The sequence below is a fragment of the Canis aureus genome, chromosome 35, assembly GCF_053574225.1.
Source record: "Canis aureus isolate CA01 chromosome 35, VMU_Caureus_v.1.0, whole genome shotgun sequence".
NCBI classification, from domain to species: domain Eukaryota; kingdom Metazoa; phylum Chordata; class Mammalia; order Carnivora; family Canidae; genus Canis; species Canis aureus.
The window spans coordinates 14,982,243-14,994,167 of record NC_135645.1 but is presented as its reverse complement, the minus strand read 5'-3'; the positions used below and the strand labels follow the sequence as shown (position 1 = coordinate 14,994,167).

General features: G+C 44.7%; 1 protein-coding gene and 1 non-coding gene across 2 annotated transcripts in view; both read left to right on the top strand.

Annotated features, from left to right (window-relative positions):
* The window catches only part of PLCXD2 (phosphatidylinositol specific phospholipase C X domain containing 2), a 49,171-nt gene that overhangs the window by 30,332 nt on the left and 6,914 nt on the right, over nt 1-11,925 (top strand). Inside the window, exon 3 of the mRNA XM_077884298.1 lies at nt 4,379-4,620. Coding sequence (XP_077740424.1) covers nt 4,379-4,620 — 242 coding nt within the window. The remainder of the gene's footprint in view (nt 1-4,378; nt 4,621-11,925) is intronic.
* On the top strand, nt 4,140-4,286 carry LOC144305637 (U4 spliceosomal RNA). The gene has a single exon (XR_013372655.1). It is a non-coding gene; the product is annotated as a U4 spliceosomal RNA (small nuclear RNA).

Genomic DNA, 11,925 nt, shown 5'->3' with positions numbered 1-11,925 from the left:
ATGAAAATAGAAAGGCAGGTGTAGTTAGGAGGAACCAGCGTTCTGTGGATTGGAGGGTTGGTCTCAATTTTAAATAAGTTGATCAGGATAGACTTTCGAGGGAGTTAATCATGTGACTGTTGTGGGGGAAGAGCTTTCCCAGCAGAGGAACCAGCCAGTGCCTGACACCTTTGAGGAGAAGCAGAGGCCATGGGCCTGGAGAGCAGAGCAGCGAGAGGAGGTGAGAAATAATGGGTGATGAGGTACGGACTCAGGCTTTCACTCTGAGGGAGGAAGGTTCTGAGAGGGTTCCGAGTACAGGGTGCTGTGTCCTGAATGACATTTTAATGGAATCTCTGTGGCTGCTAGGAAGAAACCAGGGGTAGGAGGGCAGGGAAAGGAGGGAAACCCGTGAGGAGAGCACTAGTGGAAAGTGGAAAGTGGTCAGATTTGGAATCTGTCAGAAGGTAGAGCTAATGGGGTTTTCCACTGGATGGGATTTGGGGTGCGAAAGAAACTGGCTTCAAGGATGACTTCCAGGTTTGGCCTGAGTGATTGGAAACACCAGGTGGTTTTGCACACTTACAAAAGGGCTAATGCCTTTCACTCCATAGAGGCTAATGAGTTAACTCTCAGTCTCTGTTAAAATTTATCTAAACCACTTCTCACTAAAACTTTGTAAATGATATTTTACCAAATATTTATCACACCCTTGCCCCTAAGCCCAGGTTATCTTTTCAGACTCACAGGTCTAATTTGGAGAGGTTTTTTTTTGTCTTAGTGGAGTCTCTCTTACAGTATGAGATAATAGTAATACCAACATCACCTTATCAGCTAACATTTACTGAGCCTTTACGCTGTGTTAGGTACAAGGATTAGCATATTTAGTCCTCTCCACAACACTAGGAGATAGGTGTTCTGTTATTATCCTCATTTTACAGTGAGTAAACTGAGGCACAGAGAAAGTAGCAACTTGCCCGAGAGATCATCGCTAGTGACTGGCCAGAGCCTAGATTGAGTCATAGGCTGTTTGGCTCCCCTGAGTTCCCACAGCTTCTGATGCTATTCCACGGCTGTCCCCTCATCTTGGGGTTTTCACAACTAGGATCATAGATTACGCTAATAAAACACCTCCTCCTTATTCATGAGCCCCTATTATCAGAGGGTCTCTGAGGGCTCGCTGAATGGAGTAATGGGCTAGAGACCGACCTGTAAGTGGGCTTTTGAATTTGGGATTCAGATAAGATTAGATTTGAGTGCAACTAAGCTTGACAATCAGATATAGCTTTATAATTTTATAAATATAAATTTATAAATATAGCTAATATAATTATAGCTTTATAATTTTGCATGCAGATAGTGTCCTGGGTGGACTGCCATGTTGCCTACAAAATTGTTTGGAAGTCTGCAGGAGTAACAGGTATTTTCAGAGATAATGACGAGGGTGGACAGTGAACTTCCAGCAGCAGAGTGATGAGCTATCCATATTTTTAAGTAGGGGCTAATCTGTGTGTGTCTTCCAACTACAACTACTCCTACTAAATTTATGAAAAGATTGCAATGACCTGTCAGTAAAAGGGTAGGTGTCATTCATTTGAATTCTAGGATTTCCCTGCTCTTCTTGCTTTCCTGGAGTTGTCCCCTCCATGTCTCTCCTTAAAAAGCTAAACAGAGACCTCACAGTCATCAGTGATCTACTCCCTGCTGGGGGCTAAACTTTAAATATTCATTATATAATGAGCTGCTTTGCTTGTAACCCCCTGAGTATTTTATCACTACAGCTTCATATACTACCATTCAGTCAAATTTCATTTACTCAACGTAACAGTTACATCACAGCTCACTGATAGGTGTACATCGTGGCTATGGGTTTTGAGGTACCATGAATTAGAAGACTAAATCTACGGTTTGGCAGTATTTAGGATCTTGATGAGAAGGTAAGAGTACATAACACTCATAAAATACAAAACAACCGATACACAATTGCAAGATAAAACCGCCTCAACTGTACTATATGAAGAAAGGGGTTTGTAAGCAATTGATTGAAAAATAGTGCATTAGTGCAATAGTGCAATAGTGCTTCGATCACTAGTCGAGGGGCCTCCAGGAAAGGACCCATCAGAATAAGAGGAGGTTAATCAAGGAATAATTTTCAAGAGAAGTTAGATTTCAAATCTGAGTCTCCGGAGAAAAACTGGACATAAATTGCTGAGCTGGAAGGGGAGAGCGTGTCAGAGAAAAATACAGCAGAGCGAGGTAGGGAGGCGCATGCAAAACGCGGGCCCTCGGGCAAGAGTTACTGCCCCTTGAAATCCATAAACAACAAACAATCGGTTTGCTAGACTAACCTCCTCCTGTCAACCGAAATTGTCCCTATAACCCTTAGGATCGGATTGTTCAAGTAAGCTCTTGAGGAAAGGCAGAAAGCCCCTGTTGTGCAATTTGTCATTTTTGTACCTTTTCTAAGGCAGCAAAGGGAACAGCACTGACACTGCTCGGGGGCCAGGCAGCTCTGGAGAGGCCCGGACGGGGGAGGCCCCCGCAGCCTCCCGCCTCTCCCGGTCCCTTGCGCAGGACAGCTTGCCTCCCTCTTGGGTGCGGGAGACCCCAGCTTTCCACCTGGCCGATTACACCGCCAGCAGGAAGTCCTCCCAATCTCCCCGGCAATCTGCTTACTATGAGCCAGCGATTAACCTCATTAACACCCGCGTTTACCACCGGCATCATTAGCAGTCAGTCAGACGGGACTCAACACCCTTAGAAACAGCAACTGTTAGCCTGTTGGGTGCATCCAGCCCGCCGCACCCGGGCACCCGGGCTCTGGGCCCGCAGCAGCAGTTAGGCACCTGGGTCGCGGGCTAGACTCACTGGGAACCAGACGCACATGCCGAGCCCTCCTGCTCGGGTGCCTGGGGATTATGCTCTCGGGCCAGCCCGCTGAGGATTGCAGTCCAGGCCGTGTAAGCATGCTGGACATTCCTCCAGGAAGAGATTACTGGCACTTGGGAGCAGGGCAAACGTATTACTTCTAGAAACCTAAGCAGCAGAGCTCTGAATTGGGACAATCAAAATAGCAACTCCCCGTCCCTCGGCTGCCTCCCAGAAACTAATTAATGCTGTGGATGTGGCTTGCTAATTATTTTCAAAATCACCACCAGCCCAGGGAGGTCCCACTGGAGAGACCCATCACCTCCTGGAAGTCTTCCCTGCCTAGAGTAGTGCCCCCCCCACATCCTCCTGGGAAGGGTTATTTCATTCAGTCGGCTGGCTGGCGTGATTGAAACTCAGGGCACTTCATGACGAGTCCATTGAGTGGGTCTCAACCCCCCAGGAGCGTCAATTGCAGGAGCATAGGAGTCATAACTGGTAGACAGCACTACCGAGCCAGAGCACTCTCCATGGGGGGGTGGGGGGCAGGTGATGTGGGGGCTCAGAGCCCCAAGGGGAGGGGCATGGGTAGGATTTAAGTAGTCTGTGGATTTGGATGGGAAAAATCTACATATTGATCCCTTCCCACTTTTACTGAAAATTAATATACCCATTGGCTATGAGTGAAGACCCTCAGCCACAGCAGTATCGGCTCTACCTGTGGCTGTCCCCATAGCAATCACAGATATTTCCATATCTCGTTTCAGGCATTTGAAATATCATTTATATTCATCATTAACTCAAAATGATGGAACTTATTAGACTTACAACAAAATATTTTTATTTAATGTATTTATTATGAAGCACATACACCAATTTATTACAAGTTTAATAATATTTTGATAGCTATATTTCGGTCTCATCGATTTCCTTTATAATCCTGTCTCTTCTATTTGTTTTTTTTTTTTAATTTTTTATTTATTTATTCATGAGAGACAAGCAGAGAGAGAGGCAGAGACACAGGCAGAGGGAGAAACAGGCTCCATGCAGGGAGCCTGATGCGGGACTTGATCCCGGGACTCCAGGATCATGTCCTGAGCCGAAGGCAGATGCTCAACCGCTGAGCCAGCCAGGCGTCCCCTGTCTTTTCTATTTGATACATTCATCTAAAACAGTCTGAGAAGGGGTTTGGGATTTTACCATACTTCCAGAAGTGTTCATGACAAAAATAAAGAATCTTCAAGTTCAGACATACACAAGTGCTTAAATCTTTGCTTATTGATTAATATATAAGCTTTGAGCAGTGGCAGTATCGTAGCCAATGAGGTTTATCCGAGGCACGATTATTGCTAATTGATGAATATATATATATTAATATATATATAATGTGTGTGTGTATACACACATAAAATCCGTGAATTTCTACATGCGTACATTTGTTTGCCTTTCATGTCAGCAATTGGGACAAAGCCATGGAATTAACATTCAGCTTATTTATGAATTGTTCTCCTTTTTGTTTTGAATGTTTCAGGTTCTTATTTTCTATCATTGTCCCTTCTACAAGCAATACCCCTTCCTGTGGTCCGGAAAGAAAATCCCAGCACCCTGGGCCAACACTACAAGCGTGCGCAAACTAATCCTCTTCTTGGAGACCACTCTGAGTGAGCGGGCCCCACGAGGCTCCTTCCACGTCTCTCAAGCCATTCTCACCCCCAGAGTGAAGACCATTGCCCGAGGCCTGGTTGGTGGCCTCAAGAACACTCTGGTTCATAGGTAAGAATTTGCTTCTACCCCACAAGTAAGGTTTGTGGGTTTTTTTTAAGTTTTGAAGAAACTTGTCTTGATTCTTTTATGAATAGACAGCAGTAAAAATCATATAGTTTGAAAATTTTAGGTTGACAGCAAAACAAAAAACCAAAAACTTTGTATTTGAAAAAGCTGTGTATTTGAGGTGGTTTGCTTTAAACGTGGCCAAAGGGCCTCTAAATATTTTGTTAAAATAGATGGTATACTGTAAATACTCTAAACTTTGATGCTAAGGCAAAGCACTGTAAGCCAACAGCAGTATGTTCGCTTCTAGCATGTGACCACATCATGTACTTGCCCCACCTTTACAGTTGGCCCAAATACTCATTTAAAAACCATTAAATGGGGGTGCCCGATGCTACTCCAAGAGCTCAGCCTGTTAAGCAACTGCCTTTGGCTTGGGTCTTGGTCCTGGGTCCTGGGATTGAGCCCTACATCCAGCTCCCTGTTCAGGAGAAAGCCTGCTTCTCCCTCACCCTCTGCTACTCCCCCTTCTTGTTCTCTCTCTCTCTGTCAAATAAATAAAAAATCTTAAAAAAAAAAAAAAAACATTAAATGAGACAGCTGTGGTAGGTACTAGGGATTCAGAGGTGCCCTATGAAGGTTTGTCCCTTCCATAGTGACAGTGAGTCCTGAGAAGCAGCTTAGGATGCTACCTAGAGTGCCACAGCTTCAGATACTTCCTCAGAGCAGAACTGATTCTGACTGTACAATTAGGCAAGAGAAGCTCCAGATACTTCGTATTAGATGATGTTCTTTATCCTGGATACCATAAATGATAGGTGTCATCAAGAAAAAGTATGGTGTGAATATCCGTCCATGTATGTGTGTGTGCCTATGGATATGGATAAAGGGAATGTCATACATACATTTGGATAATAGGGCATCCTTCCAGGCCGAGCTGAGGAAGTGAAAATGTTTGGGTAACGAGAGGTATTTACAGGACTCACTTCAGTTCCTGAGTTCCAGGTGGTAAGCACCAGTGTTTAGATCGTGAAAGATTCTTCCAAAAATGCATCCCTATTTGCTTCTGAGTTTGGATAGCATCACTCCAGAACAGAAGTTCATCTGGCAAGAGTTCAGGCAGCTAGAAGCACCTCAACTTTTGTTTGCTGGAGAAAACGCCTGCTTACATTGGCTGTGAGCAAAACAAGAAACCCTTACTGAAAGGCTCTACTAAGTTTTGACTGAATTACTTGTGCTGAACTTGGAAAAGAGAATGTCATAAACCAATGCCATATCTCTGAAAGATCCAGAACGACAAACGTTTTATATGTTCATGTATCTATACCATTTTCCTCATGCATTTGCTAAATTGGTAGATTAATATCATTCATTCATTCATTCATTCATTCATTCAACAAAGATTGAGTACTTAGGAGGAACTAGGTCTAAAGATACAAGGTAGGGATCCCTGGGTGGCGCAGCGGTTTGGCGCCTGCCTTTGGCCCAGGGCGCGATCCTGGAGACCCGGGATCGAATCCCATGTCGGGCTCCCGGTGCATGGAGCCTGCTTCTCCCTCTGCCTGTGTCTCTGCCTCTCTCTCTCTGTGTGTGTGACTATCATAGATTAAAATAAAATAAAATAAAATATTTAAAAAATAAATAAATATACAAGGTAAATGATATAGTATCTATAGTGTCTGTCCTCAAGGAACTTAAGTCAATCAGGGAAAATAAACATGTAGGGATTTTTTTCCAATATTTTATTTATTTATTTGACAGAGAGCATGAGCTGGGAGGAGGAGCAGAGGGAGAGGGAGAAACAGGCTCCTCACTGACCAGGAGCCCAACTTGGAACTTGATCCCAGGACCCTGGGGTATCATGACCCGAGTCAAAGGTAGACGTTTAACCAACTGAGCCACCTAGGCATCCCCATGTTCTCTTTTCTTAAATATGTAAATTTCTACAAAGCGCTGTGAAAATAACAGTATAAAGTCTGTGCAGAGTTGTACTAATAACAGAGAGAAGGTATTTAAAAATCAGGTTAAGTTTTATCTGCATACTGTATTTAGAATATAAATTGCCCTCTAGCAGATGATTTCATTTGATTCTTACATTAAGCCAGCCTCCGGGGCTAGAGCACATTATTGTCCCCATTTCAGATGGGACTTGGTAAGGTTAGTGCCCCAGGTCCACAGAGCGGGTCAGAGGCAATAACGTGCCGTGACTCCGGCCTCCTGCCTGTTGGGCTGCTGCCCTTCCCACATTCACCACGGACTTGAATATGGCATATTTCATCGCTCTGCTCCTTTCTGCTCCACGGGCCTGTACGTGAATCTGGTCAGATCTTCCTGGTTGGAGCTGTGAACCCACAAAATCACAACGCTGCTCACACCTGTAAATTCCTAGAACTTTCTCTGGCTGCCGATGAAGCACAAAGCTCTTCCAGTTAGTGATATGATGGTGGCATGTGCCCAAAGCGAAGGGATCCTAGCATGCCAGAGTGGTTGCCCGCTGGTGGCAAGCGGATGTCCCAAGACTGGAAAGACACCTGGGGCTACTAGTCTCCAGAATATTCCAGGGAGGCAGCACGCATTCCTAGGCCCCCTCGTCCACTGAAGGGAGAAACTGAGTCAAGAGCTTGTACGCAAAAACCAGCACGACAATGTGCGGCCACCATTGCCTCCGGGCAGTTGCGCAAGCATCGGAGATCAGCACTTCTAAGTCCAAGAGGTCTGTCCTAACGAGGGCACTGGGGGCTGTGAGGCTGGTTCCTGAGCACTGGTTATCAGCTTAACCAAGAGGACAAAGATCAGGTATTTTCCCACAAATGTAGAGGTGATTCTTTTTTTTTTTTTTTTCCAGTAGGAAGTTAACCTAACTCTTAGGTGAAACTTTGGACCTGAGATCTGGTTAGCTTTGGTTTATCACCCTAAAAGGAAGCCATGAAAAATCGAGCCGTCAGTCTGAATTTCTAGGATCGATTCCCCTAGATTCTTAGAAACCTTGCCCTCCCGCTGAAATTAAACGAGGGCAAGATTTGCCTAAGCTCAAGGACAGAGCAGCCATGGAGCCATAGAAGGGGACACAGACTGACATCAAGCCTGAGACTACAGCCTGACCTGGTGCCTGTTATGGGCTGAATTCAGTTCCCTGGAAATGTGTATGTAGAAGCCCCAGGCCCCCATATCAGAATGTGACCATAGTTGGAGACAGGGTCTTCAAAGAGGTGATTAAGTTAAAATGAGGCCACTAGGGTGGGCCCTAATCCAGTCTGACAGGTGTCCTCATAAGAGGAGGACATTTGGACATACAAAGAGCCTTCAGGGATGTGTGTGCTCAGAGATAAGATGATGTGAGGACACAGCAGGAAGGCGGCCTCCTGCAAGCCAAGGAGAGAAACGTCAGAAGAACCCAGACCTGCCAACCTCTTGATCTCGGACTCCCTGCCTCAGAACTGTGAGAAAATACATTTTTGTTGAAGCCGTTCAGTCTGGCATTTTTCTGTGGCAGCCTTAGCACACTAGCGTAGTCTCTTAACCACAGGGTGGCCTTGGACGAATTTCCTGAGGTCTCTGAGCTCTCTTTATCGCCGCTCAAAGGGTTAATAATATGAACAAAACTATAGCGTCTTAGTATGACCACACCTACCACAGTGACTGGCACTAAAGAGGCAGGCCATCTCTCTGGAAAACCCAGAAACACAGAGGTCAGCCTTCTTCTCTCAATGGGCTTCAAAGGCAAGGCAGGTTTCGAATCCATGGCTCTGCTCATGGGACCTGGTGCTTCACGGGCCTGTCGGCAGTACCTGGCTCAGCTCTCTGCCCCCATCTCTCCTTGGTAAAGGCCAAGAGTTAAGAAAATAAAGCAGCTTCTCCTCACAGTTCTACATTTTCCTGTCTTTGTACATAATCCGGGTTATTTGATCCCTGCCTTGAGGAAGGTTGATACATGCAACCCGAAGCTGACAGAGCTCTTTGTCACCGGAGACCCGCAGGTGGATGCCTTTCCCACATTTCTCCTCTCAGGCTCCAGGGATCCCTTGTGGTTTGGCTTTGGCTGGAGTCACCTGGAGTCGCCACCAGCCTTGAATTCTCATTTCCCCATGATGACCAGAAGATGGCGCCGGCATTTCATACCTAAACACTAAGCAGTGGATTTGTTGTTGGTTTTTTGTTTTTTTAAGTAAGCTCTACACCCAATGTGGGGCTTGAACTTGCCACCCTGAGATCAAGAGTCGCATGCTCTACTGACAGAGCCAGCCAGGCACCCCTGACGAGTGGATTGTAAAAAGAAGTCATGGGACACCTACGTGGCAAAGGCAGTTGAGCATCTGACTCTCGGTTTCACCACTCAGGGTGATCGCAGGGTCTTGGGATGGAGCCTAAGTTGGGTTCTCTGCTCAGCTCAGAGTCAGCTTGGGATTCTCTCTGCCCCTCAGCCTCTGTCTCTGTGTGTGTGTTGTGTGTATCTCTCTCTCTAAAATAAATAAATGAATCTTGAAAAAATAAAAAATAAAAAGAAGTCCTGAATGGATCAGGTTCAGGACTACAGTGGCCTTCCTGTGGGCCACTGTGTATTCCAGGTCTCTTTCGCCAAGGGAAGACGCTATTTGTGGTGTTCCGTTGCTAGCCTTCAGATTATCTCTAGCCTACACTCTACCATGTGTGATTCCTGCTCTGGTGCCAAACACTCATAGTGCTTACTATGTCCCAGGCAAAATTCTTCTTCTTTTTTTTTTTTTTTTTTTTAAGATTTTATTTATTTACTTGAGAGAGGGAGCATAAAAGTGAGAGAGAGAGCATGCATGAGGTGGGGAATGGGGCAGAGGGAGAACGAGAAGCAGACTCCCCACTGAACAGGAGCCGGATGCGGAGCTTGATCTCAGGACCCTGAGATCATAACCTGAGGGAAGGCAGACGCTTAACCCGCTGAGCCCCCCAGGTGCCCCCCAGGCAAAGTTTTAAGCACCTTTCATGTATTACCTTATTTAATTCCCCCCCAAATCCATACAAGATAAGTAATAGTAGTATCCCCATTTTACAGGGGGGAGACTGAGTAATGAAGAAACTGGATAAGGTCAAATTAAGGTTATTAAGTCTTCAGGAGACCCAGTTAAAAATGGACTTACTCCTGTGATGGTGGTTTTTTATTTTATTTTTTTAAAAGATTATTTATTTATTTATTCATGAGAGACAGAGAGAGAGGCAGAGACACAGGCAGAGGGAGAAGCAGGCTCCATGCAGGGAGCCCGACGTGGGACTCGATCCCGCGTCTCCACGGTCAGGCCCTGGGCTGAAGGCAGCACTAAACCGCTGAGCTACCTGGGCTGCCCAGTGGTGGTTTTTTAAATCCTACTTAGCTTACTAACATAAAAATGCAAATTGAGGAGCACCTGGGTGGCTCAGTGGTTGAGCATCTGCCTTTGGCTCAGGCCATGATCCTGGGGTCCTGGGATTGAGTCCTGCATGGGGCTCCCCACGGGGATCCTGATTCTCCTCTGCCTGTGTCTCTGCCTTTCTCTCTGTGTCTCTCATGAATAAATAAATAAAATATTTTTAAAATGCAAATTGATTTATGAGATATGTTTTAGCCCATGGTCAGTGGGTCCACTGAGTGAGGGAAGCGACCTGGGACTGATCATCATTGTCATGGAAGAGGAAAAGAGAGAGGAAGGCGAAATGCTAGCAAGGCCCAGACAGTGTCATCTAGGAGGAGACTGAGGGGTCAGGATGTATGCTCAAGGGAGGGCAGCTTGGAAGGAGAAGATGACAGTCAAGGAGGGCAGCCCGGGTGGCTCAGCGGTTTAGCACCGCCTTCAGCCCAGGGCCTAATCCTGGAGACCCAAGATCTAGTCCCACGTTGGGCTCCCAGCATGGTGCCGGCTTCTCCCTCTGCCTGTGTCTCTGCCTCTCTCTCTCTCTCTCTCTCTCTCTGTGTCTCTCGTGAATAAATAAATAAAATCTTAAAAGAAAGAAAGAAGATCAAGGAGAACGTCACCAGAGGAAGAGAAGGGGGCCCGTTAAGGTAAAAGTATTTTTAATTTTGGCCTAGAGCAAATCCTTCCTAAAAATTCTCCTATCCATTAACTAAAACGTAAGCCATGGGTTGTATCTTCCTTAAAGTCTCCTCAGCTTATCAAGTATGTAGTGAGCTGTTTTTACCACGATGCCAAACTATGCAGGATACTTCACTATGCCTTCCTCTCTACCCTCCATGGTATTTACATTTCCTGCTAATACAGAAGGCATCACATTAAATTGTCATTTGTTAACATCACCAAATTGTGAGCTGCCTCGGGCAAAACATTCTGGCTATCAAATAGAAAATTCTCGAATTATAAGATGTGACCAACAGACTGTTTGTGAGGCCACTGAGTAAGTATTAAGAAGCCACATATACTTCTGGAATAACTGGGTATCCCTATGGGAGAAGTGAGCCCTGACCCCTACTTCATACCATATATAAAAATTAGCTTGAGATGAATCTTGGGCCTAACAGGAAAGCTAAAGCTTATAGAAGAAAACAGGAAAATATTTTTGTGACCTGGGACCAAACAGGGTTTCCTAGATAGGTGACAGAAATTATAAAAGAAAAAAATTGGTAAGTTAGACTCCATCAACATTAAGGAATTGAGCTCTCCAAAATTATGCCTTTAAGAAAATGAGTAGACAAGTTGTAGGCAAGGATAAAACATCAAAAAGCACATCTGAGAAAAGACTAGTATCTAGAATATATAAATAACTTCTACAACTCAACAATTAAAAAGAAAAAAAAAGAATGAGTAAAATAATTGAGCAGGTACTTTCCAAAGGGGACGACAAATGGTCAATAGTCATATTTTTGCATACCTGCTGGAATGGCTAAAAATAAAATGGTGAATTGTGCCAAATTTTGGGAAGGCTCTTAAGTAACCAGGACTCTCGTACTTTGTTGGGAATATATAATGGAACAAGCCCTTTGGGAAAAGATCTGGAAGTTTCTTATAAAACTAAATGTAAATCTATGGTATAATAAAGCAATTTTAGTCCTCGGTATTTTTCCAAATGAAATGAAAATAAATCTCCACAAAAAGACTTTGGTAAGAATGCCCATAACAGTTTTATCCATAATATCCAAAACTTAGTAACATCTCATTTATTCCTGAGTAAGAGAAGTGGATAAACAAACTGCAGCATATTCACGCGGTGGACTAGTGCAGAGATTAAAACGAAGAACACGCTACTGATGGATGCAACGACATGGGTGGATTCCGAAACCGTATTGCTGAGTGAAAGAAACTCACACAAAGGAATACATATTGCCTGAATTTACATGAAGTTCTAGAA